The sequence below is a fragment of the Phaeoacremonium minimum genome, assembly GCF_000392275.1.
Source record: "Phaeoacremonium minimum UCRPA7 unplaced genomic scaffold PA7_03_scaffold_290, whole genome shotgun sequence".
NCBI classification, from domain to species: Eukaryota; Fungi; Ascomycota; class Sordariomycetes; order Togniniales; family Togniniaceae; genus Phaeoacremonium; species Phaeoacremonium minimum.
The window spans coordinates 749099-772132 of record NW_006921195.1 but is presented as its reverse complement, the minus strand read 5'-3'; the positions used below and the strand labels follow the sequence as shown (position 1 = coordinate 772132).

At 50.3% G+C, this 23034-nt stretch overlaps 3 protein-coding genes across 3 annotated transcripts; 2 read left to right on the top strand and 1 right to left on the bottom strand.

Annotated features, from left to right (window-relative positions):
* Nucleotides 1-8266: 8266 nt before the first annotated feature.
* On the top strand, nt 8267-9862 carry UCRPA7_3791 (putative glycerol uptake protein 1 protein; the record flags this gene model as incomplete). Its single annotated transcript, XM_007916337.1, has 3 exons — nt 8267-8785; nt 8834-9695; nt 9756-9862. The coding sequence occupies 3 exons, from the start codon at nt 8267-8269 to the stop codon at nt 9860-9862; spliced, it is 1488 nt and encodes a 495-aa protein (XP_007914528.1).
* A 767-nt stretch (nt 9863-10629) lies between these two features.
* Nucleotides 10630-11728, bottom strand: UCRPA7_3790 (hypothetical protein; the record flags this gene model as incomplete). Its single annotated transcript, XM_007916215.1, has 3 exons — nt 10630-10662; nt 10737-11474; nt 11606-11728. 3 exons carry the CDS (start codon nt 11726-11728, stop codon nt 10630-10632), a joined length of 894 nt encoding a protein of 297 aa, XP_007914406.1.
* Nucleotides 11729-15866: 4138 nt separating this feature from the next.
* UCRPA7_3789 (hypothetical protein) lies at nt 15867-18089 on the top strand (the record flags this gene model as incomplete). Its single annotated transcript, XM_007916324.1, has 3 exons — nt 15867-16847; nt 16913-17015; nt 17092-18089. 3 exons carry the CDS (start codon nt 15867-15869, stop codon nt 18087-18089), a joined length of 2082 nt encoding a protein of 693 aa, XP_007914515.1.
* Between the last annotated feature and the right edge of the window lie 4945 nt (nt 18090-23034).

The following is a 23034-nucleotide window of genomic DNA, read 5'->3' as shown; positions in this document are numbered from 1 at the left end:
TCGGCACTTATCCATTCTGTGGCCTCCAGCCGGTACTCAAACGTCTTGAGCTGACTAATATGGTCTGTGAAGCGCATGAGAGAATTTTGTTCCTTAGCTGCTTGACACGTCGGCGCTCTATCCATCAGATTAGCCGAGAAGAAAGTTCGACTTCGAATCGCCTGTGTGATGGACCATGTCCAACATGATGGCCTGAGAAAATCATTGCTGAATGGTGTAAAAAGTAATTTGAGGTTTATCGTAGTGGACGGTCGCAACACACTGCTTTCATTGCCACTTCGGCCCCTTTCCACGTTAGATTCCATGGGGGCTGGCTCATCTGATGTTACGCTGAGAACTCCGACACCGTTGCGATGATAGAATCGCCGTCGTAGTATGACAGAGTCTTGTACGCTGTACTCGTTCGGAAAATCGGTTATCTGGACTGGCGGTGCTACTTTAGGAGCTGGGCGGACAAGAACCTCGCGTGTAACAGTATTGTAAAATTCATACGGTTGTGATAGGTTGGACATCGCAGACCTGCGCAACCGGAGGACTCGTACGGCATACGTGATATTTGGTTGACCATAAACTGTCTCTTCGAATGGAGCCCTGTAGCTCATTCCCAGCTTAGTGGAGGGGCAGAACTTAAGAAATTCGTCAGCCATGTCACCCTGAATTGAAAACAAATGGTGAGGTAGAGTAAAGTCGAATCGCAGATAAATTGCCCGCTGCCTAGGAACTCCCTGGTCGTCCTCAATTACGCTGTTCCCTGAGCCGACGCCATCACAAGCATTTAGTACTGTGAGTGTTTGGATTTGTTCCAAAAGCTATTTACATAGAAATCATTAGCTTGACTCACTATTAATCGATTTTCGTGACTTTATGGGTAGTTTGTGCACCTTTAACTGCGCTACCTTGCGAGCGTGTGTCGTGTATGGATCCGCATCGTTGCTCAGTAGCCATGTCCGCACATATCCTATCAAACAGTCCAAGCTTGTTAGCAATGAACAGACCATAATCCTTGCACGACAGATTGAATTATTCAAGAGCAATTAGACGATGAGCATGATATTTGGAGGGCTTACCTTCGAATAGTACGTCTACTTGAATGTCTTCAAAGGACTCGGCCACAACCTTGATGTAGCCCGACAACTCGTCTCCTGGGTATTTGATGGGCTCACGAAGGATGGTAGCACTCTCATCTTCCGGGAAGATGATTTGACACGTGCTTAATTGACGCCGTATCTGCGACGTATAGAGCGAAGGCTTGTTGTTGGCCATTTAGTAGTATTGTGCAATGTTTGCAGTCATTATAGATATCATCTTTATACCGCAAGTGGAAGTTTTTTACCCAAGCCCCGTGTTTAATGGAACGAAGAATGGCGTCCAGCCGTCTGCAGTCGCTGCTAGATAGTTGACTAAATTTCTATGACTGAATATCTTACTCAAACACTTTATCATGACGACATTGTTCTACGTTCCCATGATGGATCGGTAGTCTGGAATCTGCAGATGACATTTCCATCTTGGCGGAGATCGTGGAAGAGTCGGTTAACCCGGATGCGAAATTTGTACCCCATATTCGTCTCCACATTTCCCCAGCTTTGAATGGATTAATGACCGGGGACTGAAATCGTATTGGAACGTTCCACTACATAAGGTTAGACCGGAAGTCTAGTGTAGCCTCGCATAGTAGAAGCAGAATAATGCCAACCCCTGCTCACGGGCTATTCAATTCCATGTTAATGGAACAGAGCTTCTGCCGACTCTGCATGGTTGCTCCGCAGCTTAAATGGATTAATGGATCGTTAACCCCTCACATGAATTCGCGTAAATGTATGGAACGGTCGGGTACACCGGGAAACAATAGTGAGGCTCATGTCCTAAAAGGTGGTGCTGGCCGTGTAGTCGCGTTCGTCTGTTTTCACTTTGTCGATTATTTTTCCTCATTCGGATGTCTTAGATTTGATATTCTGAATGAAATATCATTAGAATTTTCCATTTGAGGACAAACTTTCCATCATGGCTCAAGCTCAAGAAAACGATAAATCAAACACTACAGGCATATCAAAGATGTCAACAAACAACAACCCGACCCACGAGCATGCAGAATTGCTACACCGCTATCAAACCGCGCAATCAGTGATTATCCCGCGTGAGGTTTTCGAAGAGCTATATCTTGAGCCTACGGCTAGAAAGAAGGGCACCCGCCTAGGCACTATCTTTGGAAACCCGACCCCTATGTGCGTGATACCTCTGTGTCCGTTTCCTACTCTTGCCTCCGTCAATGATGTCTCATCGTAACATCATCATGCATATAGGCCTCTTATGGGATTCTTGATTGCTTCTATGCCTTTGGGCTGCAACTTGATGGGCTGGCGTGGCTCCGGTGGAGGGGGCGCTGCTATTGTGTGAGTCTCGCCTCTCGTGAATTATTTGGCACTTTAACACGTAGTTACTATTGTTCTGGCTCGGTTTCGGCTCAATTGCGCCGTATCGCGCCTAGTTGCTGCACTCACAATGAAATCTCTTCGAACATGGCCGCGCTAAGATACTCCGGGTATTCAATGCTAACATCCACTTAGAGGGCTCTTCTACTTCTTTGGAGGTATGCTGCAAATCATTGGTAGTATTCTGGAATGGATCCTCGGGAATACCTTTACATACATCGTGTTTGCATGTTATGGTAAGTCAATGGGTCCAAATGTCTAGTCCGCTTTCGCGCTACGGTCCCAGTCTTCCGGCCAGTCAGACGTACTACTCACGACTGACGTTGACTAATGTACGAGATAAAGGTGCCTTCTGGCTTGCTCTTGGTATTACACTCACCCCATTTTACAATGCACAAGCCTTCTACAGCACAGGATCTGGCGGCTCGGCCGAATTCGCCGCTAGCTTCGGTAAGTCATGCAATCATTCCGTTACTTTTCACTGGGAGTTATCTGCTGCCTCTGCATTCGATTCAGCAGGATTTAGGAGTAAAACATAGACAAAGAGGCTGACAGAGATTCTTGAAGCTTTCTTCCATATGTGTATGGCGATCGTAACCTTTTTCTTCGTTATTTGTTCTATACGGACAAACGTCATTCTCTGGCTTGTCTTTGTCTTCATTGATCTTGCCTTCATCATGCTCATGGCCGTATACTGGACGCTTGCCGAGGGAATGACGGAGGTGTCTAATCACTTACAAATTGTGAGTCAAGATCTATCATTATCTATCATTATAATCGTTGAGATGGGCAACTCAACTCATGTACTTCTATTAGGCTGCTGGTGCTTTTATCTTTGTCTTTTGTGTTCTGGGCTGGTACCTTTTCTTCCACTTGATTCTTCTCGCGGTGGACTTGCCAACTCTGCCGGTGTGGGATCTGAGCACAAAGATAATTGGACAGTCAGAGAAAAAGAAGAAAGCTGATAGTCGAAGTGTGTGATTCTTGGAAATCTTTTGTTTTGACATTAACTGGCGTTATTTGAGTTTTTGTATGAAGTACATCCAAAGACTGTGGGTGTTGTAGAGAGAATAGTGATGAAGTTAGATATGATGGCACCATTTTAGTACTTCACAAAGGGCTATCAGGGCTGAATTTCATTGTCAATGCGGCAGATGCCTCACCATAATCCATTAGTATTCGTAAATAAGCAATGTAGTATCTATTTAAATGATCTTAACAATAACTTTGCCAAAGTGTTGTTTATCGTTCAAATACTGATACCCTGCCTTCAAGTCAGACAAGTAGAATAAGCGACGATCAATGACAGGCGAGATCTTGCGTAACTCGACAGCATGAAGCACTTCTTCAAATTGATGCCGGCTTCCGGACGCGATTCCTCGGACAGTGCAATTTCTCAGTAGCGTGTCTAAGAATGTAGGCCCAGTGATTCCCTGCTTAGTAACGGTGTCCAAAAACCCAACAACTTGGATTTCTCCTCCTGCGGCAACAGCCTCGAGCGATTCCTTGAATGAATCTGCTCTTCCAATTACATCAACAACATGTGAGCAGCCCAAGCCCCCCGGAGAGAGGTTTTTAGCTGCGGTACCCCACTTTTTATCTTGATTATAGTTGATAACATGAGTTGCGCCGAGCTCTGCCAACTTAGCGGCCTTTTCGTGAGACGATGTCGTGGCAATGGCGGATGCACCGGCTGCAAGAGCGAGCTGAATCACGGCAATACTGACGTTGCCAGAGCCCTGCACCAACACGCAGTCACCAGTACGAATTGCACGAGCCCCGCCTGTAAGAACGTTCCATGCCGTAAGGTATGCACCTCCGAGAGTTGCGCCTTGCTCGTAAGTCAAAGTCGATGGCATTCGAACTAGGCCTTGCTGGTCGAAAATACCATATTCTCGGAAAGTCCCGTCAACAGCACCACCAATAGAGCTTTGCAGCGCTGTAGGAGTTAGAGGCACATTGCTGAAGTAGTCGGTCTGAAAAAGAAAGGCCAAGACTTTGTCGCCGGGCTGGAACCGTGTCACGCGCTCGCCGACGTGAATGACCTCTCCGGCGCCGTCGCTACCGGGCGCCACACCGTCGACCGTGGGAAAGGGGTACGTCCCATTCGCAACTGCTCAGAGTTGAATGAGCTGTCCGAGTCTGCTGAAAATAGGCGAAGTCATGGGATGTGAAGCGTAAGTAAGTGTGATACTGACTGGAAATATCGCGGTAGTTGAGCGCTGCGGCATGGAATTTCACAAGAACGTCTGTTGGTCCAACTTTACCCAGCTTCTGAGCAGGATTCCAAGTAAGTGTATCCCATCCCAATCCCTTGCCGATCCCATGAAGTTCCCACCCTTGGGTGGTCGCAGGTATCTGAGATGCCATTGCCTAAGTGTTGTGTAGCTGGCTTAGAATATTGAAATACTGAGCTTGGGTGATTTGTAGGATTTAAGTAAGGGCCTGGCGTTCCTATTTATGTCAGGTCCGAATGATTGAATTAGATTAAAAGTTGTAAATGATCATTTAAGCCTCTATCAAGACTTCCCTCCATAGTTTGGCCATTATGAATGAAATTTTTCTTTCCCTTGGATTGACTGGTAGAGTTAACAATGTGTATTGCAGTCATTCATAAGCACGTAGGGGCTGATGGGGAAAGGGGTGGATAAGGCGGATAAGTTTCTTGTTTCGGCAATTTATCCACCACTTCCACCAGGCATTACTAACGGGCACGATCCTCCAACCGCTTTACCGACACAGCACAGCTGCCCTTCCACACGGCCACTCGACAAACAAAATCAATCCCTGCGTCATAGACAAAAACTCGGTACGTAAGCACAGTGGCTTATGTCTGAAGTTCAAGGCATTACTTCTCGACGAACTGCTGACATAGTTGGGTACTTGTGGATCTACAAACAGCTTAGTGGAGCCGCCCAAGCTGCGAGCTCATGGAGGAGGGCTCAGCCAACAGCACTTACCATAATGCTAGCCTATTCAGAACCACAGATCAGCCGCGCAGACGCCGGGAACACTTTACTCGGACGCGTAACGGCTGCGAACGCTGCCGGACAAGGCGCCGTAAATGTCAGCAGCCTTGTCAGATGTTGTTCACCAAAGAATGAACATGGCTAACCTGTGAGTCTTTCACAGGCGACGAGACTAGACCTCGATGTCGGCGTTGTGTCGACGCCAAGGTCCAATGCCAATATGTCACTCGCATGTCATTTCCATATGGCGGCAACTCAACCCAAGGTACCAGCTTGGCCTCTTCACGGCTTGGGACTATCCAAAACGACGCGTCTTTATCGTGCGCCTCCGGTGATACGAGCTCGGACGGTGCGCTCTCAAACCTGAAGTTGAACGAGCAAAGATCTTTGAATGGCCCAACATGGACTATCTCTGGTGTCCTGCCCGATGGTGTGACATTTCTCATAGATTATTACATCCGATATATTGCGCCTTGGGTAAGTTTGATTCGCAAAACGGGTGTGCCTTTGTAGGATAGTAGAGACTAATCAGGCCGATAGCTAGACGTCTTTGATCAAGATCACACTTTTGCAAATCTCGTTCCACGTCTCGGCATGACATCAGCTCCTGTACTAAGAGAGGTGCTACAGCTTTCGGCTGTATCCTGTGGACGCCACGCAGAGATCCCAAGGAAGCTTGCAGAAAGTGCATTGGCTCGCCGAGACTTTCACTTACTGCTGGAGGGAACAGGTACTCAGGCTCTTCAAGTGTCAACTGCTTTCGCTCTTGAAAAAGTCGAGCAGTTCATGGAGGCTGTCCCAGACTCGTGGGTGCCAACATACTCATGGGACGGAGGCAATCCGACCTGGGTGCTGGTCGGCTTCGACCATCCTAGCCACCCAAGGATAACTCTTGCGGTTGCAGCCTTGATGTCACGGCTCGGTGCGTGATCTTATGAGTTTGTTGCCTTAAGGTACTGATCAAAATGCGTAGACATAGCTCACTCTCTAGTGCATCAAGTTGCATCACCCATGGACTCTACTGTCCTTCAAGAGGCCATAAATGCGTACCGTCCACAAGTAACCGAGGATGACGGCTCATTTACACCACTCGATGTAGCCCTCCGCTGCATCGTCATACTTGCTGACATCACAAAGCTCTGCTTCGACCCTCCGGAGCAAGTCACTCACAGCACTATTTCATCTCCGCAATCTCGGACTGACAAATGGAGAGGATTCATGGCTGATCTTCTTTCATGGTACTCAAAACGGCCGAGTAATCTGCACGCTCTAGTCGAAGATGAAGCACCCAGCAATGCTTTCCCAGCCATCATCTTCACCAATGCCGCTGCGGTCTGGACTCACATGATGTATCACGTATCCATGTTGGTTCTCATAACACACAAGCCGGCATCGATATCACTGCGAAGCGAGTATGCTGCAATAAAGATAGATCAGAGTCACTTTTCGGGTCTCTGGCATGCCCGACGAGTTTGTGGCATTGCCATCAGCAGCGACCCGCGATGCTGGGATCCCTGCATGCTCGCTGCATTCTATCTAGCAGCACGACGCATGACCCAGATAAGTCAGCAGAAGGAATTGGAGATGTGTCTGGGGCGTGTCAGAGTAGCTGGTTGGCGGAATGAAGGACTCGCTACGAGACTTCGGGAAGAATGGTGTCTTCCTGTCGCACCGACATAGCCAGTAACTCACTCTTGGGTCTTGATGTTCGTGACCGCCTGTACCTCAGTACAGCGACTTTCAACAGTTGTCAAGATAGTGGCCCTGAGAGAGGCATGAGCTGTACTTTTAGATATGTCTCTTTCTAAATCCAACTCGTTCCTCAGTTATAGTGCAAAGAGGTAAGTGAAGGGAAGGCGAGTCCTGGAAAGAAAGACCAGCGCCATTCGGTTCAAGACTGAATAAGCAGTTATTCGGTCACACAAAAAACCACCAATTGCTCGGAAAGTGTTGCATTGATGCTTCTCGCATGTTACTGGAAATATGCGCTGTGGTGGCAGGTCTTACGCGCTAGGGGGTGAGCCGAGGCACAGGAAAGCTTCGATGCAAGGCTCAATTAGCCGGAGCCCCTGAAATACAGGGGAATTATCGCTCCCCACAGCCTGATTGGGCGCTGGGATCGGGGTCCCACTTCAGCCTTACGGCCCAGGTGGCAGCGATGCGCGACGACACCTCACGCGCTGCGCTTTGCTCGTATTCAATTTCTAGGCCATGCAAGCATGCGACACGACATCGTACGCCCACGATCACGGTACATACGATCTCTCAATCCTCAGCACATATAGAGGGGATAGCCATATCTCTTCTTATATGTGTTGAGCGAACAAGTAGCATGACTTGATCCTCGCCGAACGTTCCTTCCCTTCCTGCACGACATCGTCGAAGCCTCCACCATGGGGCTCTTCTCCTTTTTGAGGAGCGTCTACGACCTCGACACCCTCGACACCCGCTTCACGGTATCCTCCTCGACATCCTACAAGACAGTGGTAGATGCGCGCAAGGATTCTATAGCAAAGAACGGGGTAGACAAGAGAATAAGCAGCAAGGCACAGCCTTCAAAATGGAACACGCCGGAGTTCTACTTGTACTACCTAGTCTTCCTCATATGCGTGCCCCTGATGTTCTGGATACCCTATCAAGTGTCGAAGCGTATGTTATTCGCGCAATTGCATACTACTCGCCGACTAACAGATTTCCAGCTTCTGATCCACGCTTTCACAAGTACGAACATCACCTGTCTCCAGGATGGGTTCCCGGAAGACAAATAGCAAGTTCGCCTCCATTATAACAGGAGTCCGGAGCTAACATTCTATGCAGGATGTCTCGGATAACCAATACCACACCTTTCGGACTAATCTGCCATACATGACCCTTCTCTTACTCTGCCATCCCATCTGCCGGAAACTATGGAATGCTGTCAACCCAATGCCCAGGGGCAAATCGTCAGCGGATGAAGCGGAGGCTCGATTGAACCAAAGGGCATCTTTTGACTACTCCTTCGCGCTTCTTTTCCTAGTCATACTGCATGGTTTCTCGGCGTTCAAGGTGCTCACCATACTCTACATCAACTATAACATTGCCACAAATCTGCCAAAGAAATACGTACCTGCCACGACGTGGGTGTTCAATATCTGCACACTGTTTGCCAATGAGCTCTGCAACGGGTACCACTTCAGAGACATTGCTAGCTTTATTTCATTGTCCGATCCGAAGAACCTGAGCTCGCCGGATGGGCTTCTAGTGCAATGGGGCTCTTGGCTAGACAGTTGGGGAGGCATCATGCCGAGATGGGAGATTCTTTTCAACATTACAGTATTGAGACTCATAAGCTTCAACTTCGACTATTATTGGAGCCTAGATCGGAGAAGCGCAAGTCCCCTCGAGGTATGAAACGTGACCGTCCTGTTCAATACCACAGCTAACGTCCGTAAGAAGAAGCAACTAGACCCGACGAATCTTTCAGAGCGAGATAGAGTCACCATTCCCGCACTGGCCCGGGATTACAGCTTCCGGAACTTCCTGGCTTATGCGGTGTACGCGCCGTTGTATCTAACCGGGCCGATTTTGACGTTCAATGATTACATATCGCAGCTCCGGTATAAGCCGGCAAGCATTGAGACACCACGGACAATCCGCTACGCCGTGCGTTTCGTCCTCGTCCTCCTAGTCATGGAGCTTATCCTTCACTTTGACTACGTGAACGCCATATCCATGTCTAACCCAGATTGGTCTTCGTACACGCCTGCTCAGCTCACCCTTCTGAGCTACCAGAATCTCCATATCATTTGGCTGAAGTTGCTGCTACCGTGGCGACTGTTCCGCCTCTGGGCACTCATCGATGGCATCGATCCGCCCGAGAACATGATCCGCTGCGTCAGCGACAACTTCAGCGCGGCGGGCTTCTGGCGTGCTTGGCACCGCAGCTATAACAAGTGGCTCGTCCGATATATCTGGATCCCCCTTGGCGGCGCCAACTTTCGCAATTGGAAGAGCTCGGTCCGGAGTGTGGTATCATATCTTCTCATATTCACGTTCGTGGCGCTGTGGCACGATATCAAGCTGCGGCTGGTGATATGGGGCTGGCTTATCGTCTTCTTCATCATACCAGAGGTCGCCGCTAAGGCGTTATTCCCGGCGCGGAAGTGGGAAAATCGACCAACTGCATATCGTATGCTATGTTGCATCGGTGGGGTGGCCAACGTGCTTCCGATGATGTCGGCGAACCTCGTTGGATTTGCGGTTGGGCTGGATGGGTTGGAGAGTATTGTTAAGGGCATATTCCATGACTTTAATGGTAAGAATGACTTGCTCCTTGGTGTTTGATAATGAACTCGGGCTAACCTTAATATTCAAGGTATCATCTTCTTCGTTACAGCGTGCTCAGCGTTGTTCGTGGGTATTCAGGTCATGTTCGAGATCAGGGAGTCGGAGCTAAGGAAGGGCATCTCGTTGAGATGCTAGCCTATGGGCAGTGTATCATAATGTAATACTCATCAAGGCATTGTGGGAGCCTCACAAGGAAGCTGCTGCCTTGTCCCTCAGGTATTTGTGCGTTTGTTTGTTGACTCGGCCCCTCTTAGCCGCATGCCGTTGGGGAAACAACGGCGATTTCATCCCATGTGCCTACCCTCCTTTTGCCCACCCCTTATATATCCAAATTAGGCCGCCTTTTCTTTGTAGGCGGTAATCCTGTTACACCTTGGTGTAACGGTAACTCGATAGGACGCTATCTAGCTGACGAGTTGTCTGAACCAAATACAGATCGGTTCGGTAGGACAGAACATTCAAGTTGAGCGCTGAGCACTCGCTGCGGGCTTGGTACCAATCCTATCGGTCTGATTTGGGCTACGGCTTTAATTCCTACGAGGAGCTTCGGCTTCCTCCCTTTTTTATATTTTTTTTATTCCTTTTTCTCATTTTTTTGCGCCGCCAAAAAATCGTTGCCCGCCCCTGGGTTCGATCTCGCGATCTGGCGATGGAGTTTCTCTTGGTGTTGAGGACCCCAGGCAGCCACCCACCCCTTCCTTTGAGGGCGCCAGCCCCTTTGATACCCTAGACAGCACGCGATGGTCTCACCTATAGGTAGCCATAGTCTGTAACTGTGTCCATTACGTTCCTTTTTGCTCGTATGAAGGGTGCTTTCCCCCCATTTGGCCCAATATCAACCCCCTGAGAACTACCGAGATCACGTCCACTCTCACCACCAGTGGCTTACAAGGACCTAGGCATTAAACAGCAAACTGCTTGATATTGGACAGACACTTGGTCATTATGATTAGGGGTATATAGTCTAGAAATCCAAAATCATCTATCAACCAACGCAATACTAAAATACCGGACTATGGCTATCCTTGTGCCTATTCCTATCAAATCCCGCCATCTCCACGTCCTCGTTGCCATACCCAGGCTGGTGGGCGAACTTGCCATCCTTGCCCAGCACCTTCTCGGTCAGCCACAATCTAAGCAGCATGACCGCCTTGACGATGCCGTAGACGACCAGACACGCCACCGCAATGCCAATGATGTACGCCGCCACCAGCCCGCTGCCGTTCTCCTGGATGTCCAAAAAGTCGTACGTGTAGAACCCCTTGGTCGCGTGCGTCAGGTACGCCAGCGCCAGGTACAGCGCGAGCACAAAGACCAGCCACCACATGTGGATCCAGGGCGCGAGCGGCGTGCGCGGCACGAGGATCTCAAACGCCGCGAAGCCGCTGTTCATGGCGTGCTGGCTGAGGTTGGTGAAGGCGGCGAACTCCTGCGTGAACCACGCGCCGCTGTACAGGCGCCACCAGTAGACGGCGGTGACGATGAAGGGGTACACGGTGATGGTCGAGTAGTAGAAGGCGTGGAGCGCCTGCAGATACCGCGGCCAGCGGTCGAGCAGCGGCGTGCCGGTGCGGGCGTACGTGAAGGTGTGTACGGATGCCACGAGGAAGTAGAAGGCCAGCCCCCAGTATGTCAGCGTCGTGAAATAGCTGAAGGTGTTGCCTGCCGCAGTGCACCCGCCGAACGCGGCCTGGTGCGTGCAGTAGTACCCGATCTGGGTGAGGTTGACGACGAGCGCGTAGAGGCCCTAGGAAAGATAGCGCATCAGCCTGGAGTCTTTGAATGTAGATATCGGCGCATCAGGAGACACAAAAGTCGCCTCGAGCGATGCATGTCTCTTGAGAGATAGCCTATGTGCTGCTGGAGAGCCCGACTTACGAATAGGAAGCGTATCGCGAACAGGACGTATGGCGGCAGTAGCCACGATGTCTCGTACCTGTGGGACGGGTCCCACAGGTCTTTGCCAAACGCTAAAGGATTTGACCACCGCATCTTTCTCATCTCGCCGGTCGGTAGGCGACAGTTAAAGGGAAGAAATGGCGAAAGAGAGCAACAGGCTATCGAAGCGAGTGACGGGAAGAGCCAGCCATGTCAGATATAAGGTGCGGTAAGATGCCTTAATCTTGCTTTTGTTCCCTTTATTTTTTCTACGAGCTGGGGTTGATCATCGGGGCGCCCAATTGGCAGGGATTCAGCCCTGCCCCAGGTGCTAATTTAGCGCAAGGCCAGGACCGTGGGAAGGCCCTACGCAGTACCGCGTCACCACCTAATATTATGTGGGCCACATAAGGCCCGACCCTCTAGATGCAGCCCCCGAACCATCTATCGAATCTGTAGGTTAGCTAGAATAAGGAAATACGGCAAACAACTTTTGAGGCAAGTGCAAATGACTGCTGGCTGGGCTGTCGTGGAAGGGGCCACCGAAGACGTTTACTCGGAGACTATGCAATGACGTATAAAAAGTCACCGCTTCTGCTGTCAGATTTTACGGCTCTAGGCATTCACTCCTTCAGCCAGTTGATGGTGCTGGCGCATGTCACTTCCCCCTTGCGGCTCCATGATTGACGATCGCTGCTGATGCATAGCCACGTCGTCCGCGTGGACGAGAAGCGTCTGGCTTAGGACTGGTCCGGAGCGTGCGTATCACCTAGATTCGGCTTGCTAACCGACTGCAGCACAGCAGGGCACGTCTTTCCTAGAGTGGCCGTGACTCGCAGAAGGTTCGGTTTTCCCTCTCCCTTGCATTAAGGCTCTGTACCGTAAAATATGACTACTATCCTCCAGGTGAACGAAGAAGCTAAAGCGTAGCTAAAGCGGGCGCGTTTTCGCCCACCCGAACCTGACATGAATTCTCCTCAGTAAAGCTATAATCATCATGATAGGTGCACACAGCCTTCTTTTCGACACCATCGAAAATCGTGTCTGCAGAGAACTTGGAAGTCAAGGTACGGACAGCTCAGCTTCCGAGCTCCTCATCGCGGGACCACTGGTTGGACAATTCGACTCCGTAGCTCGCACACTAACGAAAAGGGCAACGTGGACAGCACGCGGTAATCACGCTCCACTGGATTAGAGAACACATAATAGTTGCATCTAGAATCAGCATTGAGATGCTGTAAGGTAGCAATGAAAATAATGCGGTCTGATCACTGGGAGGGGAGTAAGCAAGTCAAAGGCAAGGCGACTAGCCAGTGAGGATGTCCGAAGCACATCAGTCTTGCAAGGAAAAATGGCCATTGATGAACTGCGAAACACCATGATGCCATCTGGAACGATCACGCTCCATCCCGCGTGGAGAGTAGGAATCGTCCACGATATATATCTCTATCACGATGAGACTAGACTGCGGGGCGACTTCGGCTCCGGATTGAGATGCGAACATTCAAGAACCGTTCTGGGATGATCAGGGGCCAAAAGCGAAAGTAATTGTCAGATCGGGTTCCTTGGACCTGCACAAGTCAGGAGAGAAAAGGCTTGAGTCCTTGTCGTTCTTCGAATGCCTGCAACGGCGGCGGAAGCAAGGGCCACCAGGTGGCTGTAGGGCGGCCGATGTTACCCTTGATAAAGCAGGTCCGGGACAAGTGAGCCGAAGTGCAACATTGGAGAGAGAAGCATATACGATGTCTTGTCATGGCGCTTCATCACATGTTGCAATGTGGTTGCATATGCACAATACCGCTATCAAGAATGATACAGTCCGGGCGGAAGGTGTCTCGTAGTCAATGTGAAATGGTCGGCTGAGGGGGGGTCCAAGAGCAAAGAGGTAGGTGGTTTAATACATGGATTTGGTTACTATCACAAACTGTTAATATGTGGCCAGCTTTCGATTTTCCTGGTCAAGTAGTGTGTTCGTGCCGGACACCACCTTATCAGGCCGGCTTAATGGCCCTGATAGAGTAGACCACATGGCCGCCATGGGCATTGGCCCTGGATCGGGAAAGTCGCCTCTCAAGCAAGTTCGATTTAGTGCATCCGTCCCGTGTTCACAGATACTTTCTTACCCAGGTAGGGAACTCTCCTGCGTAGTAGAGGACTCTTGGGGATCTCAGGCGCGACCCCTTTTCTGCATTGTTACTGGGCGGGATGGCTTGCGCTACTTTAGGAGCTTAGGTACCTTACTGCATAGTACTGCACGCAATGAATCGATTTCATTAATCAGGTTAGCCCCCCATCAGCAGCCGTCCAATACTCTTGGCCTTTTCCCCCGTTCATATTGGATAGGAATTTTGATCATATGCAAGAAGCTGATGAGCGCAAAGTGTGCTGGTCGCAGAATTGCCTCCGACCTCAGAAAAGGAGGGGCACTGAGAGGGGAAGGTCTAGGACAGAGCAGAGCAGATCAGATCAGGGGAAACACATGCATTCTTGTCACAAAAAACAATTGATTCACTTGACATGGATGGGCGCCGTTCAGCGACTGAGAAGCCGCCCGCTCTTAGCAGTAGTCAGGGGCCCAGACGATTCTGTCGGTCGTCCACACGCGCAGGGGTTCACACCATTTTTTGGAAGAATTACGGTATTGCTGGCGGCGTGCCCACCGCTGTGGGCTTCTTCATTCCCGCGTTTCCACTCTTTGTGTTTTAGCGATCCAAATTACGCGCGAGGTGAGAGGGGGATCATGTGCGAATCCTGTTCTGAAGTGTGTATTGTTCAATACAAGGAGCAAAGATCTACCGACTCAGATCCTCTCCAACTTTACCTTATCTCTCTACCCCTTGTGACATGCATACAATACCGTACTGTACATACCTGTACCTGGATAGCCATACTATCATTAGTACGGTGGCTTTTCCGCCCACAGTCAGAGCTTTACCGTTTGTTCATTGACGAGGCGCGTTTCCTCCCCTTGCGAGTGGAATGGCGCTGGCATGGGTGTTGCTTCTTTGGCGGCACACCTAAGCACGCCCTATCTGACCTAGGCCAATATTCCTGCACGTAAAGCGCAGCGACAGTAGCATTGGGCTGAGCAAACTAGACTCAATCGGAGCCGCAACTCGTAAGCCTCCTCAATGCCACCCCAGCCGGGTCCTGCTCCTAGTCCTGGTGCTAGTCTTGGGGAGAACAGACAGTCTCCAGTCCCCTACCAGGAGCCAGCCTACTGAAGAAGTGCAAGTCTGTGTGTGAGAGTGAGAGTGTGAGAGGAGTGTGAAGGTGTTATCAAGCTAAGGTGATTGAGGAAAGGCAGCCGGCTAGCCTCTCAGCTCTCCCCCCCTTCAGGCCATCCATCCATCCATCGCAACACTCTCAATCTCAATCTCTGGGCCATTTTTATCACCACACCACTCAATACTTGCCGACTTAGCTTTTATTCAGCGCATTTCTAAACGGCTGAGTTGTCTTTGTCTCTCATTGAAAGCGCCTGCGGAGTTGTTCGTCGTCCTTCAGTGCATTATCTTCGCGTGCGGCCTCGAAGACCTAATCAGTGGAGCAAAGCACTCTATTATTGCTTCATCTCCGAATGCCCTCGACTGGGCCCCCGACCAAAACTTCTCAGCCCTCTCTCAGCAGCTCATTTTAGCCTTCGTCCAATACCCTTAGTCCACCCGGCCAGATCTTTGTGTCCAGTGGCTTGGGCTAACACCCCATCAATCGACCTTTGAACGACCACCTACCTGCTACATCCTCATCGATCCTGTGATTTGCTGTCGATTGCGTGCGCCAGCTGCCTTTCGGCTCGCTGCTCATTCCATTCCTGCGGACTCGAATAAATCTCGAAACTCTCCCATCATGCACGTGGGATTTGGGAGGATACTTTGCTGACGACCTGCCTCGCCTCAACTTGACTAAATAGTCATCCAATTGTCATATTTTTGACAGTTCGACGACCACTTCCGAAATAAAGAGTGTCCAACTCTGCCCCTCGATCCGTGTCACCACCACAACCGACGCCCTGTGCCTCGGGCTCCATACAGTGCTGTACCAGATCCGGTCAACCAATTCGCTTCTGCGGTTGCTCGCTCGAACGGCTGGTTGCGTGCGCCTGGCGATCCGCCGCCAATCGTACCTGCCGATCGCTCGACAACCCGCCCACCCATTGGCCGGCGGTGCGGGCTGAGTAAGAGGGAGGTACATACAGAGGGGACGCAGGGACAAGACACAATAAGAGACGGAGCCACAGCAGGGCACACGGGGGGCCATGATGGCCACCGACGGGATCGCGCCGCCGCCGCGCCACAACGGCCGCCAGCAGCAGCCGCAACAGCAGCAGCTGCCGATCGTGCTCGAGCCTGACACGGAGCTGGATGTTGAGACGGCGAGCGTCCTTACCGCGAGCCGGTACGAGCCCGACGACGATGGGGAGGACCACATGCGCAGCAGGACGCCCACGATACCTGCCAACATCCCCGACCATCCTATCCCGTCGATGCAAGAGGCCTTCGCCGAGTCGTTGGTCGAGGTGACAAATGGAGGCTTGGCACAGAAACCGAAGCTCAGGACCGGGGATGCGAAGAGCCGGCGGGAGAAGCTACTCGACGAGGACAAGTCTGAGGGACCACCCGCCGCATTATGGAGACTCCGCCCTGGTCAAAAATGCCACGAGCTCCGGAAACTGATGGCCCAGATCTCGTTTGGTGTATACTTGTTGCTGAGAGGGCTGGCCAACAATAACGGCCAAGTCATCACGATTCTGCAGGGGCACATTGACGAGGTGGACGAGTTCCTGGAGACGACCATCGAGGACTTTACCATTGCGCTGAAGGACCTCAACGAGCGGATCGAGTACCTGAAGGTTCCCATGGAGAACATGGAGGTGTTCGAGAAGATGCTGGAGGACCGCAAGTTTCGACTACAGATCGTGGAAGGTAACGTTAAGATCGAGCACATCCTGTCGAGAACGTCGACCGCCCTGGCACAGTCCATTCGAGACATCTCAGAAGGTGTCAGGTCCACCAAGCAGTTCAGCGCTTATCTTGAGTCGCAAAAGGACGGTATATGGCGCAAGGAGAGGCCCGATGTTGTCGACATATTCGATGCAATGAAGGGGAATACGGAAGGCTGGTACCATGCGTTTCTGGGCCTCGAAGAACAGAGTAACACACTGAGCGGCCTCCTGCTCAGGCTAAATACTATGATCTCTGAGATGGATCAGAAAGCCGGAGAGGTTAGCAGAAAAACGAGAGTACGTGGCCTTATCGGGCGAACCGTTGGTAAATATAGAGTGGTACTGACTTATTTATAGTTCAGCATACAGCCTTTCTCAGAACCCGACGATTCGCAACCTCGATCACCTCGATCCCCTACGAGCTCGAATCAGTCAACCCCACATGCATCACCTCCAAGATCAAAGGTACCAACGGCGCCACCTCGCATCTCTCTGAACCTTGGACGCATGAGTACCTTTCTTGGAAGGCCAACAAGCACAGCGTACTTCGATCTGCCTCTGCGCGAGAAGGATGAGATCAAGGAAGAAGGTGAAGCCAGAGACACTCTTCCCGCTTTCCAATATACCCCTGCCGAAAGGGACGAGGCTGTCCCGGTCGAGAAGTCCCCCGATGTTGAATCTAAGGCGCAATCTCCGACCCACACGGACGGGACCCTGTCCCCTGAGTCGCCGCCGCCTGATGATGGCGCTCTTTATATCCTCCAGCCAAGGACATACACCCCACTACCACCTGCTCCCCTACCTTCACCACGTGTCCAAGAAGGTCCTAGCTTTTCAAGGGACGAGCGATTCGCAGAAATCGAAATCAGCTTGCCTGACAACCGCCGCGATACCCTTCAGCCTCCCACACCCTCATCGCCCTTCGAGACAGAACAGCCGCAGCCCAAGCAAAGGACCTCGCTAAGACAGCGAGTCTCACTGAAGACAAATCCACCCGAGTCTATCCAGGTGCCGCCGCCGAATGCCCTTGAGCTACAGCGGCCCCGCTACCCAACTCCACGTACTCACACGGCTCCAGACTCGGCGTACGGATCTGACTTTGACCGGACTGCCGTTCAGTCGATGGCCGACAGCTCGCATGCCGACTTTTCACCACCCGTCTTTCCTAATCTCATACCTTCACCTCATTCCGACCAACAATACTTCCGGCCTGTCCAGGCCAGTCCCCACTCTCCTCTGCAACAAAGACCCCACACTGCAGGCACCCTGCCACGACAAGGCTATCATCAGCGCAATGTTCCCTCGGCGATGGGCATGAGCATGCTGAGCAGCGTCAGCACTCTGCACCCCGAAGGAAGCGTCGCGGGTAGCAGCCGGACACTGAAGAAGAAGCGCAGTGCGTTCGGCTGGCTGAAGAAAGCGTTCTCGCTTGACGAAGAAGAGCGTGCGGCCTTCGAGCAGCGGAAGCATGAACAGTCGAGGAACCTATACTACGACGGCCGCAGCCCCAAGTTCCTGGACGGCAAACGCATACGGTGAAGTAAGCAAGTTGAAACAACTTAGTTACAGCCGGTAATATGCCGTGGAACTACCTCAGGGGCTATAAGACAGGTCGACTAATAACCTTACACAACCGCGTCGCGCACAAGCGCGCGATTATATACCCACATGAGGGATTGCTCGTCTCGATGATCGTCGAATAAAGACGACGCTCGACGGGCGCAATTTCCCCATTGCACAGTGAGCCGCCGTGTTTCGGCGTGTTTGAATCGTCGTTCTCCTGATACCCCACATCATACATACCCCAAGTCAATTTTACGCGAAGCATAGCGAGCCCGTGTTCTCATTTGTCTAATCAGTCAATGTTGTTGCTACTGCTTCTCATCTGGATAATATCATCCACCACCAGCGCCTCCTTTTCTAATTTTGAAAATGATTTACGGCATCATACAGCAGGCCCTCTTTTGGTCTTTGGTTTCTTTATTTTTGGCATGGAAGTATAGGAAATCTCGAGGATCTCATTCCAAACAAGGAAAGGTCCACGAAGTTGGAGGCGCTTGGCGGCAGGGGACAGCTGTCGTCGAGGCGCGGATCATGTGTAATGTATCATATGATAATTTCTCACTAATATGAGCCTCATAACGGCCGAAAGGATTAATGGTGAATGATATCCAAGAACGAATTGCTCGAATTTCTTGCCATTGATCTGAGTCTTATATAGACTGAAAATATCCTCTGTTCACGCCGCTGTTCATCTTCTTTTTATCGCTTCCCAGGTGCGGCGTGGCGAATACCATGGGAGATACAATCCGCGAGTCGCATTCTCATGGACTTCGCAACAACGTACACTAAGCTCGTCTTCTTTTTGTTAAAAGCGCAAGCAACATTCGTAGGCCCATTTAGCGTACTTCTCTTGAAGTCTTTTGCTCTCTTCGATCCACGTGCTGAGAGCCGAGACACCGTCGATGAGATCGCGAGTTATCATATCGGCAGGTCCACCTCTGGCTTCGAAGCACGCAATCGTGCCATCTAAAACGCTCCGATAATGAGTAAATTGCGACATTCGAGCAGCGAGGTTGAGACGATTAAGTAGCAACCGGTACCCTGGCAAGAATAGTTTCTGGCACCAGAGAAGTGACGTATCAGTGGTGAAAATAGAAATGGTTGGGCCCGCAAAAACTTCCTCGAGATGAACAGAGTTCTGTTTGAGCAGACTTTTGTTTTGGTCTTTAGCTAAAAAGGAAAACATGTCGATAGTGGTGTCAAGAATAGTCATAGCTTTTTGGAGCGAATGATTGTCGCCTCTTGTGGACAAGCCCCCTTGCTCTAAGATTGCAAAACCCTATTGCGCCATCAAAGTCGACTTGGTCTAAGTGCAGTTTACAGAGCAGTGCCCAGGTTGCTCGCGAAAGGTCTATTTGTCCGCATTCGAGATATGCCAGAAAAAGTATCTGGAGCGCCTGAACGACAAAAGGGCGGATTTGTGGTTTTGTCATGCTCTCAAGTGTAACCACTTCCTCGAGCAGACGGCGACCATCTGCGTGCTGATCTTGTTCGCATTTCATCTTTCCCAGGATCCATAGGCATTCACAAAGTCGGTAAACATTTTGTGGGTGTTGGTTCCGCAAACTCGTTTCCACTTTGGACAGTACTGCAATGTTCCCTGAAATGCTAGCCATCTTGAATTCGGCATCAACATACTGTAAATCGTCTCTACCATACCTCTCTTGGATATCGTAATCCACTCTTGTAAAAGCTGGAGTCTGTTGGCCAATGGATATCCTACGAGTAGTTTCCATTCAGAGCCTGATAGATATTCTCGACGCTTCTTACTCGTCCACACACAAGCGCCAACGTCCTCTCCAGTCAATGGTCTAATCAACGAGTTTGCAACTTCTCTATGCTGCTCGCGCTTGTCCCACATGATCAAAGCATATACTTGCGAACAGAGTCGTGCGAAACAACTGTTTTGATTCATCTGCTTCGTCCGCTCATGCTGTAGCAGTAGCAGGCTTTCGTCTCTGGATTCCGCTGTTCCGGTTTCATACAGATTTGCTGCTAATGGGTAGGACATGTATGATTCGTATCTTTCAGCTCCGGGTAGAGGGGAATCTCTCCAGTGAGTTCGCACATGTCGACAGAGTGCTGTGGCCTCTTCCCATTTGCCGTCATTGATAATACATGTTATCAGTAGCAAGTGAGCCTGGTATTTCAGAAGAGCTGGAGTTTTTTCGACATCGTAACAGTTCAAGAACAATCTGATTAATCGTGCCCCGCTATCATAATACTCTTTACTCCAGCAAAAAAGCGTGAGCACGATTTCAGAAGAGACTCTCTCATGATTTCCTGCTCGCTCAAAGTTCGTCGAGGTTATCGGGATACTAGGTGTAAACAAGCTCCTTTGCATAGTGTTAGTATGCTTTATGTATGATGCTGTTGTTGCTGGGCTGATAGAAACCAGCAGCAATCTCATAGAGGGTCATAATCCTCATTCCAAAACTGATCTGTAAGGTGTTGTCTTCGAAAACGTCTCAAAGCAGATGCTGCTAACATGATAGAACATGCCCTTGAATTCGCCAGAAAATGGCTCCCGACCTGCCGTAACTAGACCCGATCTCTCACAAGAGGATGAAGTGAGATGTGCCAGAAGTCGTCTATCTCTCCAGGTCGGACTGTGGAGTATATGAGAGATAAAGTCTTCAGTTCCCCCATAATCTTGCCAAACAGAAGCTGGGACCACGTATCTTTTTGAGGAAAGATAGAGAGCCATTCTGGAACCCCATTATTATGAATGATATCTGAGTGATAATTTGAGAAAAGCTCTTCAGAGATGTCAGCCTCATCAAAGATTGCTAAGATGTCAAGGAGCTGGGATTTTGCCATGCCTGATTTCAACCGACGTCGCAGCAGATCAAGCGACATCTCCCCAGTCGTAGACACCGATTGTTCCCTTTGTGAGATATCTGATCTGAAGTACTCGCTTATTGTCGGTGTCATCTGGAGAATCTCGCGCTGTTTCCCTCATAGTAAGACAGGAAATCCTCTAAAGCAACAGAATTATCTGTAGCGTACAGATGTGCACCGGCCTGGTCAATTGCTAGTGGGAGATAGCCCAGACGCCGAACAAAACTTTTGGCATGCTGGGTATTGACCTCATTTCGCTGGCAGTAGCTAGTCTTGTACAAAAGCTCGATTGCATCATGTTCGACCATGCCCCTCAATTCTAGAAACGCGTCGTTCGACGCAAGACGTCTCGTGTGGGGGGCCCCGAGTCGTAATGATTACGCTTGAATGGGTGCTGTGAGATAGAAAGTCTCGAAGATGCTTGAATTCATTGGGATTGTCATGATTGTCGCAAACAATCAGCCATCTCCGAGGCCACTCGGAAAGAATAGATTTGACAAAATCAAACGCGCGCCTCAGCCATCCTTTGGCACGTATTCGAGAAGCATCGCGTGAACTGACTCGCAGTGCCCAATAATCCACGGTAGGACATCCGTTATGAGATGTCCGACACGTGCAGAGTTGTCAAGAGATTGGATATGCGTCTTGATGGTGTCTGCGGCATAGAGTATGATATTTGCGTGAGATCTTAAGGGTTGAAGATACTCTGCTAATCGGGCGTTGTTCTTGGTGAAGAGCACAACTCGGGTACCTGTGTCCTTAGCAAGTCTGGACAGCTGAGCCAACAGCGGCGAGAGTCCCAATGACTGTGAAGGGATCCGCCATGTTCGTGAGAGATGCATCAGTTTGGAGGGCAAATAGCTCTCCCAGGCTGGCAAGTCACAGGTTCGAAGTGACAAAATTACACTGTATTCAAAAATGGTGTTTGACTATAGAAAATGCTGAGACCCAATGTAGAAGTCGGCTTGCGTGGAGACCCGAATGATTCTACGGAACGATGACTACGACAACAGCACAGGAGGAAGAGTGCGGTGGGAATAGGGAAGTTTGAGCTGAAAACTTTATCTAGGCGCGCCTCCTCATTATCGCGAGGCTGCCATGTAGCCACACGAGACTAGAACACAAATTAGACGCCAAGCAAGGTTGTGTGGCAGATTTGAGCGACACACCGCCACAGGTTGCTCGGTTGGGGACCGGGAGACATTCTATTGACTGATCCTGCTAGTTAAGAAGCCATAGGATTTTCTGCCATGGAGATTTCCGTTGTCAAGCTGTCGTCAGCAGGCCTCCCGCAACATCATTTCTGGCCCGTTCGTTGTCGCCTTTATCAAAAGTCCAAATCGCAACTCAACCTGAGGTATCTCGGTACCCACTTAAGGGGCATGGGTGGACTAAATAAGGGGCTCCCCACTTGGTTCCGTCCTGTCAGTTTTTTCCAACCACCCCGCGAGGCGTAGCTGCATTTATACAAACCACCACCCAAAGCATCTTATACCAGCCCGACATACTAGGCACATGCGGATTACCTTCACCTCAGGGTGGCCTACTACATAGAAACTGATCCGTGTCAAAGCGTGTTGGGCTTATTGGTTCGATTCATCTATCAAATGACCAATTAGCTACAGCTGTTTACAGGAGCCTTTATCTCTCTGCATTCAATGCATACAAGTCAAATCAATGGCAGCCGATCTTCTAATATCTCAAGCCCGCATGACTGGCCAGAAGATGAAGTGCTAAGGCGTCTAGCCCGCCGTACGCCAGATGTTTGGGACTCCATGCTCGAAGAGACGGGCGCCGTTAACGGCATAACTCTGTCACGCAATCCGTCATCCTCCGCCGGAGACCTCGACAAACTTTCAAGCGAGACTGTCATTCTAATCTTGCAACATCTCGACCTGCAAAGTCTCTGCAAGTTCATGACCGCATCCTTCCGCGCAAAAGAACTAGTAGAGTCAATGCTTGCATATCAAAATCTTTTGAAGCATGCATCCACGGCTTTAATTGTCTTCGGGAAAACACACCTGGCAGGGCATCACACTGCACTGGACCTGCACGCAACCCTGTTATCAGAGGAATGTGT